Source organism: Fukomys damarensis, unplaced genomic scaffold (assembly GCF_012274545.1).
Source record: "Fukomys damarensis isolate Sample0158 unplaced genomic scaffold, DMR_v1.0_HiC HiC_scaffold_20, whole genome shotgun sequence".
NCBI classification, from domain to species: domain Eukaryota; kingdom Metazoa; phylum Chordata; class Mammalia; order Rodentia; family Bathyergidae; genus Fukomys; species Fukomys damarensis.
The window spans coordinates 8,608,036-8,631,048 of record NW_022900932.1 but is presented as its reverse complement, the minus strand read 5'-3'; the positions used below and the strand labels follow the sequence as shown (position 1 = coordinate 8,631,048).

General features: G+C 40.1%; 1 protein-coding gene across 4 annotated transcripts in view; it reads right to left on the bottom strand.

Moving 5' to 3' along the window:
* Ubr2 (ubiquitin protein ligase E3 component n-recognin 2) overlaps positions 1–23,013 on the bottom strand; it is an 88,248-nt gene that overhangs the window by 44,922 nt on the left and 20,313 nt on the right. For 3 of the 4 annotated variants that reach the window (XM_019206567.2, XM_010617627.2, XM_010617625.2), the window contains exons 2-10: positions 21,292–21,370; positions 19,082–19,195; positions 14,005–14,135; positions 11,563–11,701; positions 10,855–10,917; positions 8,946–9,066; positions 6,387–6,494; positions 5,858–5,946; positions 4,801–4,899 (exon numbers count right to left, since the gene is read on the bottom strand). In XM_019206567.2, the coding sequence (XP_019062112.1) occupies positions 4,801–4,899; positions 5,858–5,946; positions 6,387–6,494; positions 8,946–9,066; positions 10,855–10,917; positions 11,563–11,701; positions 14,005–14,135; positions 19,082–19,195; positions 21,292–21,370 (943 nt within the window). Of the gene's footprint in view, positions 1–4,800; positions 4,900–4,969; positions 5,069–5,857; positions 5,947–6,386; positions 6,495–8,945; positions 9,067–10,854; positions 10,918–11,562; positions 11,702–14,004; positions 14,136–19,081; positions 19,196–21,291; positions 21,371–23,013 lie in introns of all 4 variants that reach the window. The other variant, XM_010617626.2, reaches the window with a different exon arrangement.

Here is a 23,013-nt window from a genome sequence, read left to right as displayed (position 1 = left end):
GATAATTCTTTCCCATCACTGGTGACTGAACTCAGGGCCTCACACATACTAGGCAAGCACCTGACTACTGTGCTCTCCCGCTCGGCTCATCCCAGCACACCAGCCAGTATCAGCACTTTCAGCTGCAGGTCATTGTTCAAAGAGCCAGCTCACCTACGGCACAGACCTGGACTGGAGTCTAATGGTTTTGACTGGGTGCCAAAAAATTATCACGGTGACCCATGAAAACGGGAGTTATGCTGGCATTTCTACTTTTAAAAAGATAACTAAAGAGGCATATTTTCTAAACTTACAAGCAGAAAAATAGAGATAAAGACCCAAAGTGAAGGCAATTCTCAGTATTAAATAGCCAACATTATTATATAGCCATAGTATTAGTTATCACACACTGTTAAAAACAAAAAACCCTTAATTTTTATGCCTTCAACCCATTCTGCTTAAAAAAAGCCACAAAAAAAATAAAAAACCCATTACCAATTCTTATAATTTTTTTCTTCCCTTGTTACTGGGATTGAACCCAAGGCCTTCACACCAAGATATATCTATAGCTTTTTAAAATATATTTTTTATTTTGCTAAGTCATTTAGATGCCCTGGCTCGGCTTGAACTTACAATCCTCCTGCCTCAGGCAACCTCCCACAGAATGCTGAGATTACAGGTGTGCACCACTACACCTGGCACTGTTTACTTTAATTGCAGTTTTCATTTTTTAGTTAATTGATATTCAGTTTTGCAATGCAAGGCTAATTACACATTAATAGCCTATTCAAAATGGGGTAAATTCTCTGCGAAGACTGAAACCCTTCACTGACTAATAATGATGGTCTACGCACAGGCTTTAGGATACTACAGGGATAAGGGTGACTGAGGGCATATTTAAGAAAATAAACCGGAACAACGACACATGACAGTCTCATCACCTAAGTTACAACTACTGTTCCTGATTAAACTACTGTAAGGTAATTCAGATTCAAAAACACCAGTTATAAAACCCGTCACTAATATCTAGGACAAGTTATTTTTAAAGCAGGGATGTGAGTCAGAATCACTAATGAAGTGGGCTTCCAAGAAACTGCAAAGACTCCTCCTGCCAGGATGGGAAGGCCTAAGGCTGACCAATCCTTCTACAAGAACAAAAAACTCAAAAAGCACAAAATGGAGGGAAGAGGGAGGGGCCTGAACCACGAGAAGCTGTGCAACAAGGACAAGGACTCCAGGGATAAACTGCGGAACAGGGAGCTGTGCGGCAGGTGACCTCCATGTGCAGTGGCTCCCTGGCATCTGACTGCTGCTGGGGACGGAAGGCACGGATGATGCCCTCTGCACAGAGCCAGGTGCTGGAGAGGCAGGGTCCTTGTGACCACAGGGGGCCGGAGCTGAGTCCAACTCTTTCTGCTTTCCCCTCAAGACAGCTGATGCTCCCTGGGAAGGGGTCTGACAAGAGCAGAAAGCCTAAAAGAACAAAGCTGAGAAAATGTGGCAACCCGACTCGGTGGGGAAATGAGCCTGGCGCTCGGGGGCAGTAGCGGGCAGGAACACCGCTGTCAGCTGGGAGCCCCCGGAGAGCTGCGTGTACGGGCAGCCGAGTGTCACCTGGACAACCGCAGTCAGCCCAGATCCCCGACTGATGCAGGCCACTGGCCTCATGTTATCTCTTCCAGGGGACAGCAACATGTCACTTTAACAAAAGGATTACTTTGAGCTAAAGGCAACTGAGGAACAGCAGAAGCAGAAAGAGAGTAAGGGCTGGGGATGTAGCTCAGTGGCACTGCGCCTGCCTGGCAAGGGCAAGGTCCGGAGTTCAAGCCCTGGTACTGAGAGAAAAAAAAGAGAAAGCATACAATTTCTTTTTATACGTATCTTCTCCAGTACCAGGAAGAAGAGGGTAACTCACTGCCTAAGTTGACTTGAATTCACAAAATACCTTTTAAACCACCTATATTCACCATGTACTTCCTAGCTGCCTCCCTATAACCTGCCCCCATCATCACCCTCAAATTCTTTTCCCTTTCTGACTATACCCCACACTTTATCCCCTTTAAGAAGGTATATAAGACCCCAAATCTAACCGCCTCCCAGAGCTGCATTTCCGTTACAACTCCTATGTGTAATGAAAGTATAAAACAAAGTACAAAAAGGAATTAAGAGTAGAAACTAGTAAAACAAAGCAAATGTAGAAAAGAGAAAAACCAATACAAGTTGGCTCTTTGACAAGACTAAGCTATGGTATTTTTAAGAGGATAGATCTCTAGTTAAGAGTAGTAAGGGGCTGGAGAGATTTAGCTCAGTGGCACTGCACCTGCCTCATACGCACAAGGTCCTGCGTTCGATCCCCAGTAACTCTGCCCCAAAGAGTAGTAAGGATGATAAAAGTTTTAAATTTAAACCAGACATGGTGGCCCATGTCTGTAATTCCAGACCTTGGGAGGCTGAGGCAGGAGGATGGCTGGGCTACATAGTGAATTCAAGGACAGCCTGAACTACCTAGTGAGACTCTGTCTCCAAAAAAAAAATAAAGATTTAAATTTGAAAAGGACTATAAAAGTGACACAAAACTATAGATCTTAAAGATACTAAATTGAAAATAAGATAATATTGGGATCAATTTAAATCCAATATAACTAGAAATTTAGGTGAAATAAACAAATTCCTTTTTTTCCGCATTGGGGATTGAACTTAGGACCTTGCACTTGCAAGGCAGGCAGTGGCACCACTAAGCTAAATCCCCAGCCCCGAAATAAGCAAATTCCTAAGAAAACCTACAGTTTATTAAAAGGAAAACAAGATACAAAACACATGAATGTTAAGACACCTGTTAAAGAAATTAAACTGGTTTAAAAATATTTCCACAAAGAAATCTCCAAGCCCAAATGGCAAAATGTAGAATTTTTCCAAATATTTATGCAAACTGCACCCAGAGAGGCAGGCAGCTGAACTCTTATGTCCACAGCTTGAGGCACTAAATGAATGTAGTGCCAGTTCTTCGAGTTCCTTTACTGCAGTTGTGTTTTTGTTTTTTGGTTTTTTCGAGACAGTGTCTAGCTATGTAGTTCAGGCTGTTCTCAAACTCAGCTGCTTCAGCCTCCTGAGTGCTGGGATTATAGGTGCATACCACCGTACCTGGTCTTCCTGGGGTTATTAACTATCTTCTGTATTTAAATCACTAAGTGTACCAAAGGCTGCTAACCATCTTCTAATAATACTAACTAATCCCTAAGAGGAAGCTGAAGACAGAACCAAGCCAATTTCTGACAGCACAAAATTACTGGTGTAACCTCCCTTCAAATCCATGTGGCCAGTTCTGTAGTTTTTCCCCACCTAAAAATACATCTTAAAACTCATATCCACTGCCACCACCCAGTTCAAGTTACCATCCCTTCATGTGCGTCACTGCATTAGCTTTTAAACAGGTTCCTCAATTTGCTTTTACCTCTCTCCAATTTCTTTCCCATTTACAAATGGCACAGTGTTTTAAAAGCACAAATGGGTTTTCTTGAAATTCTTCACTACCCTGGTATAATCATAAGATAAAAACAAAATTCCTTAATTTGGCCTAAAACAATAGCATGAATGGACAAATCACTGGGTTAGATCCTTTAACATAAAACAGATATAAGGAAAAAATCTTTTCTTTTTTCCTGGTACTGGTGATTAAACCTGAGAACTTTGCACTGAGCTCCATCCCCAGCTCTTTTTTCATTTTCTGAGACAGGGCCTAACTCAAGTCACTAAGTTGCCCAAGCTGGGCTTGGACTTGAAATTTTTCTGCATCAGCCTCTTAGAAAGTTGGGATTAGAGGTGTGAAAAAGTAATTTAAAAAAAAAATGGAAAATAAGCCTTGTTGGTAAAATAACCATAGAACGGAGACAGGGATTTAGTTCAGTGGTTCTGCCACCTGCCTTGCAAGTGCAAGGACTAGAGTGATCCCCAGTACTAAAACAAACAAACGAACAAACACCCCGTAAAACACTTAACCCCTTCCGTTTTGTGCCACATTCAAGGATCTTCACTCGTAGTGGCGTCCCCGTTTCCTCCGTGGGTTGCGCTCTTCCCTAACAAAGACCTTCTCAGGTCCCCCTCTCTAGGGCATCTCTTGGACCCTCCCCAAGCCCCCCATAAAGATCCTGGAGAACCCTTCTCTCAACTGTAGGAAAAGGGTTCTCTCTTAGGGAAGCCTCATCCTTCAGAACGATCATTATAGCTTTAAGGAACTGCTTCTGCGAGTCTTTCCCACTACAGCGGAACGAGGATTACTTCTGTTTTGTTTACCCAATAAGTAACAGGTGCTCAATGAAGGTGCTGAAGGAAATAAATGGCTGTCAGTTACTCTATGAGCTAAAACATTCTGAAGGCTTCAGAGGCTCAATGAAACTTGTGCAAGACCACCCGGTCATTGTGAGTCCACCGCCGTGGCCACCCCTGTCCTCAGGCGGGGTTGGGAGGAGGACGATGTCTCAGACTATGAGATGGTATACAACGTGGTGCTGGATTCTAATGTTGAGGGTAAAGTTGATGAACTGATGGATCAAATAGTTCTTCAGTTTAAAGCTCCAGAAAGTATAGCCAGAAACAATGGATTGTGTTTGAATGACTCTCCAGACTTCTGTAGATGCTCAAGGACGTGCTCTAGTATCCTTGCAGAGGTCTGAAACTGCCTTTTAATAAGCTGTTACTCTATTCAGGAGTACATAGATCTTAGTTCTCTATTATTCAGGAGTACACAGATCTTAGTTCTCTTAGTTCAAGGCTTACTTCTGTCAAGAGAAAACAAGAAAGTTCTTCTAGTCTTTCAGTACTTACAAGTGAAGGAACTGTGAATATCTGAACCGAGAGGTCTGCGACTGAAAACTCTCTGTCGTGGTCATCTGTCACATAATCACTCTGCAAACGCTCATAGTTCTATTAAGAAGGCAAAAAGAGGCAAGGAGTGCCAGCTATGAGTGACAGAGGAAAGGCAAGCACTACTCACCAGGGTAGGCGCGGTGAAGAGCTGGACAGACAGAGCAGTCACCGACACTGCTCGCTCATGATCATCATCCATAAAATCTCTCTGCAGCTGCTGGTAATTCTAGACAACAAGGGGGAGATCCACCTCTAACCCATGGATCCTGAATCTGAAGACGTTAATAGGCTAACCCCGGGGACTGCAAACTGGAATGACTTCTACCAAGGCAAAGGAGCCCCAGGTAAACGTGCTCCACGGCCAGTCTGTGTCAGCAGGGCTCTTCCGGAGCAGTGGCGTGTCACCGGCCCAGATGGGGAGCAATCGCTACTCGGCACCTGGGTGCCACTGTGCATCAGGGGCTGACTGGGGCTACACTCCAGTCTCTCATGAAACCAGACCACCACACTTCCGGAAGCACGAGAGAAGCCTGCAGAACACACGTGCTTGGATCCGCTCAGCAGGGCTGGGAACGGAGGACAAACACATGGGTCTTGAAAGAGCTCTCTAAATGATTCTTATGCATTGCCTTAAGAGCTCAGAATTCATGAAAAAAGAAAAAAAAAGCAGCTACTTTAATCATATGCTGCTATAACTTAATTCTAAATATATAAACTACCCAGAGTTCTAAACCATCCGTGTATGTTTTGTCACCCAAACTTGCTTCCTCACGTGAACTGTAACGGACCAATGCCATCATGTACAATGGCTTAATTCTTATCATTTCATACCATAAACCCTGCAAAGGTGAACATTTATGTCACCACGGGAGGAGAGGAATAAGAAGTCTCCCTGCTGTAAATGTATCCTACTGATACACTGATGTGTCTCTCTTAGGTGCTATTTTCCTACAGTCTAGTTATAATCATGGGATATAGTTACTTTGTTAGTCTTTGAAATTGAGAAAACACTTACTTTTGCAAATCGGACAGCAAATAGTTTCTTGTATTTCAAGTCCATAAGGAGGCTGCTCATAAACAACTGATGATACACACTCCTAGCACCTTTAGAAAAAGAAAAGGGTGTTATGTTAAGGCTATGTCAAAAACTGTATTTCCAACGTTTCTATGTGATCAACTGTATTTTAAAACCACAAGAGTGAAAGTATACATTTTTCTTCACATAAAAATATTTGTAGTCTGGTTATTTATAAAGTCAGGTTTTCTAAATATAATTTTCTATAGAAAATTTAAAGGCTGCTTAACTTGGGTCATAAGCTAAAAAAAAAATCTGTACTTTCAAAGACTAACTGTAATGCTTCATTTGTTTTGGGGCTGGGGAGTGAGTCTAGGGACCCACACATGTTAATCACACACTTGACTGCTGAGCTGTACCTTTAGCCTTGCAATGGTAATTTTAAAAAGCATAAACATATTTGTTAAATATCTTCCCAAATGAAAAAAGCTTTAAGATGCCAACCCCTAAAAGAAGCTAAGGGATTTACCTTTCCATAGTTTGGAATCACTAAGCATCAATCTATCCACCAGAGAAGAGTTTTCACCATCTAGTCCTTCTTGTAATCCAACTTGACACAAAATCCGGCGAAGGCCATCTTAAACAGGAAGAAGATCAGTCATGAGGTAGCAACTTCAAATATTAAAATAAAGTGACGTTTAGTTTATGTTCAAATGCATCTAGAGTTTTACAAGGGATTTTGTTTGTTTTTGGCACTGGGGATCACAAGCTAGACTCATGAGTGTTGGACAAGCAATTCTACTACTGAGCTATACCCATGGCCCTTTTAAGCATATTTTTGTTTTGAGAGGAGTATTGCTAAGTTGCCCAGGCCAGCCATGAACTTGGGCTTCTCCTTCCTCAGCCTCTTGAGTAGCTGCGATTATAGGAATGCGCCATCTTGCATGATGAGTTTAAGGTCAAATCTACTCAAAAAAAGTTAATACAATAAATATTTTATTAGTATTTTTGCAGAAAGGAAATTCAAATTCAATATTATACACAATTCTTAATCAAGAATGTCAGAATAAACGTCTCTCAGAAAAGAAATGCCCTCTTACATTTCAATGAGTTTAAAGAGAGAAACATCCCCAAAATACTGAAATAATGTTTTTAAGTGCTTATGGTAATTAAATCGGCTTATAGTAAAGCTTTTATATGTTTCATGATAACTGAAGTTTGGTATAATATAAAATTGTATTACCATTTAAAAGAAAGCATGCGTGACTCCTGTACTATAATGCACACCAGTATACTTCACAGATGCTATGCAAAATGCTACTCATTTATTGAATAAAAAGATCACTGTAAATCTGCCCACAAGAGGGCTTTGAAGACAAATACCTCTACCTTTTTTCTTGGTACCAAGGATTGAACTTGGGTCCTTGTGCTTGCGAGGGAGGTGGCGGAACCACTGAGCTAAATCCCCGGCTAAATACCTGTATCTTCTACATGCTGCACTTTAGAAAACTTCTTCAAATATCAACATTAAATAATCAAAATGTTAATATCTTTTTGAGCCATATTTTATAATTTAAATTGTTGTTTTTAGTCTTCTTCACACATGCAAAATAATTACAAAGCAGAGTAACTTACTTTCTTGGGGGTGGGTGGGAGTGGGAGGTGGTACTGGGGCTAGAACCCTGGGTTTTGTGCTAGGCAAGCAAGATCCCCAGGCCTGGAGTCACTTTTGAATTTAATTCTCAAAGCTGCCAGTAATCATTTTAAAGGCTGAAAACTTTATACGCATATTTAAGTGACTGAAGATAAACATCTCTAGGAAAACTTTCAGCAGAAAATTACTTTCATGGTTACTATCCATTGACACTATGGTACAGTAGTTGGCATAAAGGCACCCAATGGGGAAAACCAAAACTAAAGAATGTTAAGAGCTAAAAAAAAAAAAAAAAAAAAATCTGAAAAGATTTTTGAACAGCAAGGAAATGTTATCCTAAATGTCCACATTTTCCTGTTTTCAGTTCAGTACTGCAATGCTCATTCTAACAGCCTCCAATACAAATGTTTTAGGAACAATCTTTACAATAACACTGGAATTCTCAATTCTCTACAGTCTTCCCTGAAGAACAGTATGACAAGATAGCTCAGCGCTACTCCTAATTTACCCTTCAGTGTCATACATCAAATGTGTATTTTTAAAATTTGAACAAAGAGTTCATAATTACACTACCATTGCATTATAAATTATCTTATTTGTAGACTGTGGAAAAGCAAGTAAGGAAACAAATATATATCAGTAACTTCCAATTTGCAAATTTTCAGAGTTGCAAATTATTGAAGTTAGAGGAATCAAAGATAGCAACATTAGTATTTTATCATTCCAACTGATTATCATTAAGTTTTATTTACAATAGCTTTTTCTAGCACACTTTGTGAAAAAGTCCACAGGATGCACTATTAAAAAAAAATCTTTAAAAATTTTTTGAGACAGGATCTTGCTTTGTAGTTCAGGGTGGCCTTAAACTCACTCTGCAGCCCAGGCTGGCCTCACCCTGTGATGATCCTCCTGCCTCAGCTACCCCAATGCTGGGATTAGCATCACGTGCCACCACACCTAGCTTTAAAAAATTATTTTATTAAGTTTTTGAAATTCCTATTGTATTAGCATATTAAAGTTTATAAATGTTTAACCCAATGTTCCCTGCATTATTTGAACACAGAATCCTTTGGTGTATATTTAAAAATCCTGTGGGTCAAAATAAGGTAAATAAAGATTTCCTGTAAAGAGAGATATTCTGGGATATTATTTTGTTTTTTGTTTTGTTTTTTTGAGACAGGGTCTCACTATGTACATGCTGACACTGAACTGGAACTCACTATGTAGCCCAGGTTGGTCTCGAACTCACAGTGATCCTTCTGCCTCAGCCTCCCGAGCCCTGGGATTACAGGCGTGTACCACCACGCCCAGCTTCTGGGATATTATTTTAACATGTGAAATTAAAGGAAGATATTATTCCACTTGGTATTTTTGCCAGAAACAGTTTTGCAAGGGCCTAAGAGTTCACTTATCATCAGTTAGTAATGAACCTACCTGAATATCCAATGATACTTCCCAGCCAAGACAAAAGCTTCAAACCAAAATTTTGATGTGCAACAAGAGATGAATGCATAACTTGAACTTTGAGTGGCTTTGTCTGTCTACTGGTATTTCTCTTAAAAAAAGAATGACAAGATGAAAAAAATAACTTAAAAAGGCTATTTTATTGACACAAAAGTTAACATTCCATAAGAAGTTAACACTGTATCATCACAGGAGTCTGGTTTATGTGTGTCAGAAAAAACTACTCTGTCTCGATTCAGGTTCTAATTTTCTAGGTGGAATCACAGGATTCATACAAAAAATTAACATCTCTAGCCCTTATTTTTTTATTTTGAGACAGGGTCTCAAGGAAGTCACTAAGTAGCCCAGGCTAGGGGTGCATCTGTGTTCTTCCTGCCTCAGCCTAAGAGGGCGCTGCAGGAGCGTGGCCCCATGCTTGCCTTTATATGATGCTTAAAAGGCCTCCACATCAGTACAATGCTGGTAGCATTTAACATATGGAATATAAAGGCATGCATTTATATTCTTCTATTTATTTAAAATGAGTGGGATGAAAATAAGGTACAGTGTGGGCCCACAGGTGTTCACGTTACTTTTGTCAATGTACTTAAAATTATTTTATAATATATAAAATTAGTTTTAAAAAGAAAAATTATATGCAATTAAACTTATATTTTTTAAAGTTTTTTGACTATGCCATATATCTAGGGGCCAGAGATTTAGCTCAGTGGTTCCACCGCCTGCCTTGCAAAGGGCAAGGTCCCAAGTTTGATCCCCAGTACCAAAAAAAAAAAAAAAAAAAAAAAAAAAAAATCAAAAAGGGGGAAAAAGCTCTTTTTTAAAAAAAAAAAAAAAAAAAAAAAAAAAAAAAAAAAATCTGAAAGTGGGAAATAGTTCTCTTTTAGAAAATCAATACATTAAATGCTGTTAAAAGTATATCTTGCTATAATGTACCAAGAAACATCTTTCCTTGGACTGTAATTTTGGTGCTAAAGACAATTTAATTTTTAAAAGGTAGAGTGAAAACTTCTCTTTTTTTGAAAACTTAATTAGAGACAAAACAGAAAGCGGTTCTGCGGCCTGCCTTGCAAGTGCAAGGACCTGAGTTCAATCCCCGGTACCAAAACAAAACAAAACCCAAAAAACAAAAACAAAAACAAAACAAACAAACAAAAAGAAACAAAACAGAAAGCTTCTCTGATAAAGAAATAGGATGACAGAAAAAATACATCTTATCTAAATATTCATTTTCTATTATTCTTACATAGCTTAAAAGAACTAAAGTAAGGGCTGGGGCTTTAGCTCAGCGGTTCGGTGGCCTGCACTGCAAGAGCAAGGACCTGAGTTCAATCCCCAGTACCAATAAAGAAGATCTAAAGTAACTCAATTATCTTTTTTTTTTTTTCCTTCCAGTACTGGGGATTAAAGTCAGGACCTTGCGCTTGTGAGGCAGGTGCAGTGCCACTGAGCTAAATCCCCAGCTCAAAGTTCAAGAAACTTTATTTTTACTTTTTTTTTTTTCTACCAGGGATCAAATTTGGGACCTTGTGCTTGTGAGGCAGGCAGCGGAACCACTGAGCGAAATCCCCAGCCCCTAAGAAACATTATTTTTAAAAACATAACTTTTAGCTGGGTGTGGTAGCACACATGTATTCCAGGATTGGAGAGGCTGAGAGTGGAGGATCACTGCAACTTTAAAGCCAGCCTGGGCTACACAGTGAGACCTGACTGAAAAAACAACCCCTCCCCAAAACAAACAAAACCCACCAAAAAGCAAACCCATAATTTTTAGTTGACATTGGATTTTTAATGAAAACATAAAAATGTCTACAAATGCTGAAATATGGAGTACCTTTAAGCTAATAAAATAAAATTATTAGCAAGTTTTAAAATTACTTACCACAATCACTGATTTTGCTTGTTCACAATACTGGAAGTCTCCATATCGAACAGACCTACGCCCCTGTGAATAAAGATACCTAAAGTTACCTTGTAAAGATATCATATTCAATATTATTAGGGTGAATAAAAATACTCAAACATACAACAACCCTAATCAATTTCTAATATTTACAACATTCATCCTACTCACTGATGAAATGTAAATTAAAATTTTCCTTCAAAAGTACCTTAACTCTAAAGCTATTTGTCTTTGATCTAAACAACAATTACTCTACTAGGTTTCTATAATTTCCCTTTCCATAGATGAGTATTTTTCTTTCTGGTATCAGAAATCGAACTCAGGCCCTTGCACTTGCCAGGCAGGCGCGGTGCCACTGAGCTAAATAATCCCCAGCCCCATAGATGAAGTATTTTTCATCACTGAGAAGAATGAAGATCACTATTTCCTTTTTAAACTTTTATTTATCAATAGCTTACAATTGTACAGATTCATATTTAGGCCAACATTCAAATGAAACTTAAAAGAACAGTCTCCAGGGATGCGAACCTTTTAGCGCTTTCAATGGTACTCACAGCTCGCCGCAGTGTGTGTGCCGTAGGTTCGCCACCACTGGTCTAGACATACATACCTTTAACTCCGTTTTCCGGGGTAACTTATCTGCAGTAAAAGTTTAATTAATTCTATTCATATGATGAAATTACTTACATCCCGATCTACTGTAGTTGCAAAACCAATGGCTTCCTTTTGTGTACAGTTCACAGCTTTCTGAAGAGTGTAAATAACTTGTTCATAGGTGTGAACCTCGTCATTAAAAAGCATGCAATAGTACGTGTCACTCTTCTCTCTGTGGGATCAAACGTGAACGATGCATTGGGCGACCCATTTGTGCATCATCTTGCTCCAGGCTCACTTGCTCATTCCTTCATTCATTCATTGGGATTCAATAAGTTTATTAGTGTATTTTAGGTACACAATATGATGACATCATCACTGGGGAGGCTCATTTTGTTAACAGAATACTTTGCCCTTTGGAATGTGCTAGGGGTCGGGTGTGGTGGCGCACGCCTGTAATCCCAGCACTTGGGAGGCTGAGGCAGGAGGATCGCTGTGAGTTTGAGAGCAGCCTGGGCTACAGAGTGAGTTCCAGGTCAGTCTCAACTACATAGTGAGACCCTGTCTCAAAAAACCAAAAACCAAACCAAAACAAAAGAGTATGTTAGGAATTGGGCACACGTTGGTGAAGAAATCATCTATGACACTACAGTTATAGTCTAGTAGGGAAAACAGATATGCACAAAGGACTCCAAGTGCACTGCTCTTATTAAAAACAGCAGGGTGCAGCAGGGTGTCTTGAGGTCTGGAGTCTCTGTAAGAACTGCTGGAGACATAACCTGAGAGATTGGCCTCAATGGTTCTCAGCTCAGGCAACTTCCCTCCACCTCCCGCAGGTGACTGTCCCACCGTGCCTGCAGACATTTTTGTTTGTCATCACTGGGCTCAGGGGTGCTACAGGCACTTAGCAGGTGGAGGCTACCAATGCTGCTAAACATCCTGCAACTGACCAAACAGTTCCCAGGACAAATAATTCCTCTGGCCCCGAATGCCAATGGTGCCAAAGTTGAGCAACCCTGGAGTAAGGGAAGGCGAAAGCAGGTGTGCAGAGGTGGTAGGGGTGATGCTGGGAGCTGGAGCACAGGAAGGGATGGGGAGAAGAGCAGATCGGTCTGCTGTGGAGAGAGGAGAAATCATGAATATCTTGAAGATTTAAAACAGAAAATATGATCACATTTGCCTTAAAATTTCACTTTGGCAGGCCAGCGATTTAGCTCAGTGGTTCCGCTGCCTGCTTTGCAAGTGCACAGTCCCAAGTTTGATCCCAATACCAAAAAAAAAAAAAAATTCACTTTGGCTGTAGCAGAGAATGAGCTGTACAGGATAAGAGTGGCTGTGGCCTCCAGGTGTAGCAGATATGCAGAGGCGCAGAAGCAGAACTTTAAGGGAGAAGCGCAAACTTCATTTTTGTTTTCTTTTTTTTGGTTTTTTGAGAGAGGATCTCACTATGTAGTTGAGACTAACCTGTAACTCACTATGTAGCCCAGGCTGGTCTCGAACTCACAGCGATCCTCCTGCCTCAGCCTCCCGAGTGCTGGGATTACAGGTGTGCGCCACCATGCCCAGCTGAGACTTCCTATTTCAATGGGCACAAGGGATTCAAGTTCCTGGGTAGTCTGATGTAGAAACATTAGAAGTGAAGAAAATCAGATTTCCTTTCTGTGCTTTTTTAGTATATACCTGCCATTTTTATTGAATTACTGAGGTCACAAACTTGTTACCAGAGAGCCAGATATTATTCTAGGCTCTAAACTCAGACTTTAGACTAAAGAAATCCAACTCGAATTTCTCGAAGATATAATTTTGAGACACTAAGTAATTTTCAACATTTCCAAAAAAGCAGAGTTCAGGGATCCCTCAAAATTTGCACTGAAAATCACTTTCATCCACAATCTCAATTACCAGGAACATACTGAATAAAAAGAAACATCATCAATGTCCTTCAGTTCCTCACTGCAGTTAATTCATCTTTGGCTAAGAGTACAATGCTGACAAGTTTGGTTTTATTTTTTAGTAAAAGAGCAAGTTATTTGGAGCAAGTCCATTAACAAGGTAAAGCAAGCCCCTCCCTAAGCCATGACAGAATCTGGCTCTCTGGTAACAAGTCTGTGACCTCAATGATCTAAATAAAAATGGCACGGGTACACTAAAAAAGAACAGAGTATGGAACACTGTATAATCAGAATCAAAACGGTGAAAACTGAGCTCTGAGTACTTATTCAGAAAGAGTTCATTCTCTAACATGTAAAGGAAACCAAAGGGAGAGCTGCAGAGTCATCGATCAGTTTTTTATATAATCAGAAAAGAGAAAATAGTTTATGCCTGAAACCTCTTACAGCCTGACACGGTTTAAATATGGCTATAAGCCAACTAACCAACAAATTGAGAGAAGCTTTCACCAGGTAAGTGTATCACACATATTTATGTTATCCTAATACCCAATCCTTAAACAAAACAACTTCGATGCTATCACTGCTGTCTGAAAGTTACAATTTAGCAGTCCTCCTATACAAAGACTAAATGGGCTACACTTACACCGGCTCCAAATCTGCTGGCAATTCATTTTCTTTTTCCCAGGTCAGTATCTCTACTGCGTATCGAAACATAATGGCAAAAATGTTGTAAGTTCTTGCTATCACATCTTCAGATAAATGCATAAGTGGATCCTGAATGAAAGAACAGAGGGAGGGCCGGGGATTTAGCTTTAGCGGTTCTGGCATCTGCCTTGCAAGCGCAAGGACCCGAGTTCAATCCCTGGTACCAAAAAAAAAAAAAAAAAAGAACAGAGGGAATAATGCAACCATGTTAAATAGACATTAATTGTCTCCTTTCCTGTTCTGTCTCCACCCTCAAAATACTACAGAGGAAGCTGCCAGGCTGTACACCTTCAACTTCCCTTCAATGAATTCAGTTCTATACTTTTCAACCTATTAATCAAACTTCCTGAAACATTTTGTTTAGAATATCTCCAATTTTCAATCAAATGAAGCAAAATATTCGATGGAAGTCCAATGCCTAATGAATTTGGAGTGGCTTTTCAGGATTGCTAAACCTCAAATCAAACCATCTTTCCAGTTGCATCCCCTAATCTCCAATTTGCAGAATAAAGAAAGAATAGTTCGCTGAGGGTAGACGTGTAATATTAGGTCTACGGGAAAGCTTGATAATGACAGCCCGAAAGAGGAGAACTCATTAAAGCCAAAAAACTGCTCTTTGATTTTATAAGCACCATTCAATTGTCTACTTCTGTCTGCAGGATGAGATGTTAACAGGGAAGTCTGGACAGGAGACTGAACGGTGAATAAATCACCAAATTTCTAGGTTAATATAAAAACATATTACTTTAAACATACATCATGTTTTTCCATGTTATGTGTTTTTCATATTTTTACATGGTATTTTTCAGTTAAGGCTGGCAAAATGTTTTATATCACTTTAATCTTAATGCCCTATCTTAAGTCTAAACATTTAATTTAGTTTAATGGCTAATATTATATTCATTTCTTAAATTAGAAAAGCAGCAGGTTCCCATACCACGGGAATAGTAACTAGCATATTCTTCTAAACATGGTACACATACACACATGCGCGCACACACACACACACACACACACACACACACACACACACAGGGAATATTTTTAAATACCCAAGATAAACCTAGTTGTGCTAACAAACGAAGAAGGTGGAATAAAAAAAGGACAAAAATTCTAAAGGAGATGGGTCTAAGGCTCAAAGAGAGTCTACTCAGTCAGAAACAGAATTGCAGACTTCTACGGCCATCGTACCTATAACTCTTCTCACACAGGCTGCTTAACATGTAGTTTTTTCCCACCCCCCCACCCAGCTTCATTATTTGTGACAACGGCTTTGGAAATCATTAACATAGTGACAGCACCTGTGCACAGTGAGAACCAGTGCTGCAACCCCATAAGGATTTAAAAAAACAGTAGATATTAATAACATGAACTTTACGCTATACCAAAACAGAAAACAGAACCAAAACTCGGCTTTGGGGACAGCGCCTCACCATATAGTCATTCCATTTCTTACACTTGCACCCTGCTATGCAAAGCATGCAGGGACTGAGGAATTATGAAAATCGGGGTTTATAAAAATTTAATGGTTTTGGACAGAAACCACCACCAATTCTGGAGAATTTGAAACAAGAGAGTTCAAACTCTACAAAATCCCAGGACCTGACATATTTCCTACTGAGTTGTGTGACAGTTAAATGCTAACAGAAAGTACACTCTAAAAGGCGTACGTGACACCGGGGAATCACTAGCAGCTGAGTTAGTTGCTGTATCAATCCGGTTTCGGCAAGTCTAGGGGTCTGCTATCTTGGTGTACACTTTCTTTTGTTTTGATACTGGGATTGAACCCTTGAGCATGCTAGGCAAGGGCTGTACTACTGAGCTACTGTCTCTAGCTTTTCAGAAATTGTAAGACAGCTCTAAGTTACCTTGGTTTATCTTGAATTTGGGATCCTTCTGCCTCAGTTCTTGACTAGCTAGGACTACAGGCACGTATCACTGCACCTGGCCAAAAATATCTTTAAAAACCTGTATGATGTATGGTTAAGAGGTTCATTACTGGAGTCTGCACTGGCTCTAGCACTTCTTATGTGGGACATTTGGGCAATTTCCTTCATCTAAAACTTAAGTGTCTACAGCTAACAATTATTGGAAACAGCACTGTCTTCTGAGCTGTTTTGGCACTTAAATGAGATCCAGTCAAGTACCTAGTCTACTATCTAGCTATTAGTACGCACGAATCTTTATTCAAATGAGATAGGACTAAAATCTCTAATTGAAAATTTCAGATTACATAATCTCCTCTAAGGTTGCTTTATTACTTAATTAAATCTCATTATGAAAAGGATTTACAGCAACTTAATGCAGCTGATTATAATAAGGTGACATTTAAAAAATACATGTACAAAGCAGGCAGAAAGAAAATAAAGGTAGGAAAATAAAACCGCAGTCAAGTTAACATCTATTTATAAATGTAGATATCCTAAATTTCCAAATAGTTATTACACATTATAAATGCTTGTTTCCAAACATTTGGTTCATTTTTCAGATGTCTCAACAAAAAGAAACACAAGCAGCTATCCGATTTACATCTGTAAAAACATACCCTTTCCTAGTGCAGAGGCGTGAGAGACAACCAGGACAGGGAACAGCAGATGGTAGGTGGCGGCTCTCATCTAGGAGCGGCATCACCCCCCACACCATTCCCCCTTGCCCAAGGGGCCCCGTGGAGACGGGCAGGGCCTTCCTTCTACAGTCACAGTGCTAGGAGGTGCTACTGCAATCAGTAAGAGGGAGCCAGCCAATGCTTCCAACAGCTTATTCTCCTGTTCAACAGACTTTTTCAGTAGGCAGACAGTATGTAAGACTGGCTAGCAGGACGTGGTGGCACACACCTGTAATCCCAGCACTTGGGAGGCTGAGGCAGGAGGATCACTGTGAGTTCAAAACCACCCTGGGCTACATAGTGAGTTCCAGGTCAGTCTCAACTACATAGTAAGACCCTGTCTCAAAAAAACAAAACAAAACAAAAAAACCCCAAAAAACAAAACAAAGACTGGCTAAAGGGCCTCTATTGTAATTATTCACTTCTTCTGTTGTTGTGGAAAAGCAGCTACAGAAAATATGTAAAAAAAATTAAGGACGGCTGTATACTGAGAAATATTTATGGGCATTGAGATTTCGATTTCAAAACATTTTCATTTTATAAAATACTATTCTGCAAATTTTTCTTCCAACTAAACCCACTCTTAGAGCTTATGGTGGTATCAGATAAAAGCAGGCTGCAGACAACGAGTTTGTGCGGTCATGGTTTGCTGATCTTTCACCCTACCATGAAATGTCTGCCCCAAAATGCTGACAGCTGAGATGTGGGGAACCCCTACAGAAGTTTCCCTACAGGGGGTGCTACCCAGTTCCCGCAACTTTGTCTTAAGATGCAGGGTCTGTGTAAACAATGCTTTTATTATCTTATGGTCTTTTCCTTGAAGACTTTGTCTCTCTAACTGAACTCCTAAACAGGAATTAATGGCAGTCTGGAGGATTCGGCATCTGTCAAGTACCCACAGGATCTCTCTTCGCAGCAATGAAGAGACACCTCGCTATGGTCTCGGAAGCGCAATTCCTTAAGGACTAACGGCGTGAACCCTCTTTTCATGTGTTTGTAGATCATTTGTACATCTTTTTCGGAGCAATGACTATTCAAGCTCTATGTCCATCTTTAAACTGGGCTTCTTTGTTTATTAATTGTAAGATGTACATCCCATCCTGGACACTAGATCATTAGATATATAATGTGCAAATATTTCTAATGATATTCCTAAACTTTTATATTAGTGGTTAATCCTTTTCTGAAATAACAAGCTCTTTTTCAAATTAACCTTAATTTGTCTTGTATTTTTGCATACAGAATTCCCATCAAACACATTTTTTTAAAAATGGAGCTACTCTAAGAGAGGCTGGGAAATCTGAAACCCTTACCACTTCTTCCTGAAACAAATTCCAGAATGCTTGCACTAAACAGATGAAACACAGACAAAACTTATGTTTTCCATAGCACTGGATAATTTTGTACAAATTCAGATCTATCTAAAAGACATCATCAGACACCACAAGCCTTGGTCATTGCCTTAAAATATATGAGACCCACAGGGCATGTGCACCAGGAAGGACTATTTTTTGTCAACTTGTCCCAAATGTATGTCAGGCTGAGTACTTTAATGTACCTCCCCTCCGACAATCAAAAGTAATAAAATCTGGGCTGGGGATTTAGCTCAGTGGTTCTGCCGCCTGCCTCGCAAGTGCAAGGTCCCAGGTTCGATCCCTGGTAGCAAAAAAAAATAAATAAATAAATAAATAAAACATGAAATAAAGATCTTGACTCACACATCAGATTGTCATAAAAAGCAGAGATTCAAGCATTTATTTAGTGAGAACACATTATTTCATTACAAATATCATTTAGATAAAAAAAAGCCCAAATGCAATGATTTTTAAAAATGCATTTACAGGTGTGGGGCTGATGTGTGCTGAGCTATCCTCTGTACCTGGTCTAATCACAAACCCAAGGCCCTGATTTTCAAGATGATTAGGCCTGGTATCACACAGGGTAATAAAAAGAAAGTTATCTTGGTTTACAAAATCTTATTTACAACACAGATACACAAACACTAATATATGAAAAAAATATTTTCAATAATAAATTAGGGCTTAACAAAAGCTTTCAAAAATGTTTAAAATCCCAACCAAAAAAACTCTTTGAATTAAATTTTTAGAATTTCAATGCATACCACTAGCAATGGTACAGCAGCCACAAAATACAAAGAGCTTTGTTTTTTCTTTTTTGGGGAGTGGGTACCGGGGATCGAACTTGGTCCCTTGTGCTTGCAAAGCATGCGGCGGAACTACTGAGTCAAACCCCCGGCCCCAAAGAACTTTCAAAGTATTTAGTAACTGTTAATACGACGTGTGCTTATCCATTTTACACATAATGGAATTTCAATTTCTTAAAATACTTAAAACTAATTGTCAAAACAGCATTTCCTTCTATGATTTCAACTTTGTGAAAATGCCTTTACCTCCTCTTCTTCAATTTCAGAGGTGTTAAGCTCATGTTTTTGACAGTAAGGACCCTCTTTCCATGCTTCGGTGTCGCCACAATCACAGAAACCGCCACCTCCTGAAGTTGTCATCTTGAAGAAAGATTGCAAAGTCAGTAAGTGTTTATTGGGGCTGTCAGATAACACAAAGAACTCAGGAAGTAACACTGCTGAAGTGTTAAACTTTTCTGGAGGGATTAAAATGCCAAGCTTCTTAATGTTTGTTTTGTTTTTTTTCTTCAGCTTTAATTGAGTTTATTGGTACATTTTAGGTATACAGTACAGTTACATTCATTGTTGGGATCTTGTACCTCTACATGACAGGTCTTGGTTCTCATTTTTTCCCCTTACCCCTGCCCTCCCTTCACCCCCTTCTCCCCTCCCCATCTACAAGCACTTTATTTCCGTCTTGTCTTTATCTCACTTTTTTTCTTTTCCCTTATTACCCTTCCCCTATCCATCTCACCTTTCCTATACCTTTAGCCCCTTTCTTCCCATTTCAAGCTTCTTAATGTTTTAAAGAAGTCACAGGTTAATCTAAGTGATTTCAAAACAAGCTTCTTGGTAGTGTTGAGTAAACTACGGGCATTTTAAAGATTTGTCTAGTGCATGGCTCCCATAATTAGGAAAGTCAGAGGCGCAGGAGGGCTCCTGCCAGGTTTGGCTACGCTGGGATAATGCTGCTACCCAGCTAGCAGGTGGTGACAGAGCAGACTATTGAGGGGACAGAAAGCAATCAACAGGGCCTGTAGAAGGAGTTAATGCTTCTTCTCTAATGTTCCCTAAAAAGCTACTCGTAGACAGGACAGGTAACAGGCTCAGGAAATACAAAGTAGATGGTCTAGTCACACAAACCTTTCACCACTAGTAAGGTTCAAGAATTATTCCTACTTCCTTAAGATATAGCAATGCTCCAAGAAATCTGGCAAGATAGAACCTATTACCTAAATAAGTGGTAGTCTAGAAATTCTGCTTTTCTTAAAAAATGATGAGGAAAAGTTTAGGAATGAGTGTTAGATACAGCAAATTTTAGAATCAGCCTATTATATTTTGCCTAAAACTGTATTTGTGTATCACATATCATTAATGGAATCTCATGCATTTCAGTTACTCCCAGGGAGACACAGAGCTACGCCAAGCAGCAGCACCAGGTAGCCATTTGGACAATGACAACCCTACCCTATGGCTGTGCCCACCACTCCTAAACAACAGAACCACTTAAAGGAAACTGGATTGTTACTTTTGCCCCCCTTCTTTAAGACAGAGTCTCACTATGTGGTCCAGGCATGCCTTGAACTCGTAATTCTGCCATAACCCTGCCAAGGGCTGGGTTTATAGGCCCATGGCACCACACCAGGCTGGGATTCTCTTATTAATTTATGAGAATAAAGATAACACAAGAATGTAGCGAGCCAAATTTTGGAGCTGTTTTAGTTCACTTTATCAATGCTGAAGTACACTGAATAAAAACGAACAGGAGAAAAAAATCCTGACTCAGTAGAGGTCACGAATTAAGAAGAGGACTAGGGCTGGGGACTTAGCTCAGTGGTGCTGCCACCTGCCTTGCAAGCACAAGGACCCAAGTTCAATACCCGGTACAAAAAACAAAACAAAACAAAACAAAAAAAAACCAAAGGAGGAGGAGGAGAAGAGGATTGAAATATTATTCACCATATTTTATGATTAGGTGACAACTGTTCCCTACCTTTGACTCTTCACTTTCCCAGAAAGGAGCCAGAAAAGGCCTAAGAATAATCTGCCCAAAATACAATAAAACAGGTAGTTCTTATGTGCTGAGTTGGCCCCTCTCTTAGACTACAGTATAGTATACGCCTCTTTAATAAACACTTAAAAACAGCAAAACTAGTTGAAAACCAGATGCAGAGGAGCTGATATCTGTGTTATCTTTCTTGAACTACGTGCTCCAGAAGAGCAGATCAGTAATTCCGTAAGCCCAGCAGATGTTTCACGGTGTTTCTTGCAGGTGTGTGTGCTGGTGATAGGACCCCGCAGCCTGGTGCACACTAGGCAAGCACTCTATTACTAAGCTATATCCCTAGCCCCAAATAACACATTTTTCAAATCACTGTTCTTGTTTTAGGGTTAAATCTTGGGATATTAAAAAGAGAGCAGAGGCAGTTAGTATAAAATTCAGTACAGTGTATGGTAATTACTTGGACGTCACTAACCCGGTATCGATGGTCTCTGTGAATACTTCCCAAAAAGCACTCCATGCATAAGACACAAGTCGGGTCGACCGCACAGTCTCTGTAAAGTTGAAGAAAACAATATCAGAGTGTCATAAAATAATTATAGTATTTCACAACAGAATATTTCAAACTGGAATCCATTTTATAAAAGCCAGACTACCGGTATTTTCAAGAAAGGAAATATAATTTCCAAGCACCTAGCAGATATACGTGATCAATGAAATCAGTCTAAGAAACTGGTTTTCATACTGGATATATATGCTAGGGAAGTCTTTCAAGGCTTGTACTACAAGAATGGTCCATTTCCCCAAAGATTTGTGTCAATCAAGTTATATATTTAAAAACACAGCTATATATGGTATAAGATGTATAAAACTTATATCTTGCGGGCTGGAGATTTAGCTCAGTGGTGCCATACCTGCCTGGCAAACATTCTTCTCTGTTGTCTGTATATCCTCTTCTACTATTAAAAGTCTTTAGGGGACCAGGGATTTAGCTCAGTGGTTCTGCTGGCTGCCTCGAAATCACAAGGACCTGAGTTTGATCTCTGGTACCAAAAAAAAAAAAAAAAAAAAAAAAAAAAAAAAAAAAAAAAAGATTTATATCTTGGGATTACAAATAATTTCCTCCACACAGGTGTCAGAGGCCAAGGATCTTCAAATAGGCATGGACACACTCCCAGAAAAGCAACGGGGATGCAAGAAGACCTGTGTCAGAACCTGTAATTACCCTTGCATTTTAACCACAAGGGGAAATTAAACATTGTGCACATTCGGCACATACACTGCTACAGGTCTCCTCACCGGGTCTGTCTGGTCTTAATGTAATACCCGTGGTCTATAACACAGTCAGGGAGAGCAGGAGTCTCATGGTGACAGGCTGACAGGGCTGCTCTTAGCTATTGCAACAGGTATGTAAGACAAATACAGGCTGGTTTCTGACCCCCATTTCTGACACAGAGCTTCATAAATCCCCACAGACTGGACTGTTTGCAGACTCTCCTGCTACTACTTCGATCTTTGAGCCCACAAAGCTTCAATCCTTTGGAATTTTCTGGATGACAGAAGAGCCTTTTGTTCTAATAGAGGGCAGGGAGCTTGGGGCTCCTGGGTAGCCTCAGGATGGGTACTGGCTGCCAGGGAAACCAACTGTGTACTTAAAGGGCTGCAACTTTAGGCTCTATCACCTTAGCTCTAGGGAGGGGAGAGGGGCTGCAGGCTGACTGCAGGCAGCAAGGGCCAATGATACAATCAGTCATGCCCATCAATCAAGGAGCCGCTATAAAAACCCAACAAGGTTGCCTCGGAGAGCTTCCAGATTGCTGAACACATGGAAGAGGTGTGTGGGAGCAGCCAGAGAGGGCACAGAAGCTCTCTGCCCCTGGCCTATTGACTATTCAGCAGCCTTGTTCACCTGTATCCTTTGAAATATATTTCACAGTAAATGGGCAAACTTACAAGAGTTTCCCTGAGTTCTGATCTAGTAATTCAATCAAATCTGAGAGGGGGTCTGGGAATCCTCAATTCACAGCTGGTCAGGAATATTGGTGACAACTTGCTACCAGTGACTGGCATCTGAAGCAGCGGGCAGCCCTTAACCTGTGGGATCCAACACTATTTCCAGGCAGGCAGTGGGTCAGACGTGAATCAAATGACAGGATGTTCAGACGGTGTCTGCTGGAGACTTACTGGTGTATGTGTG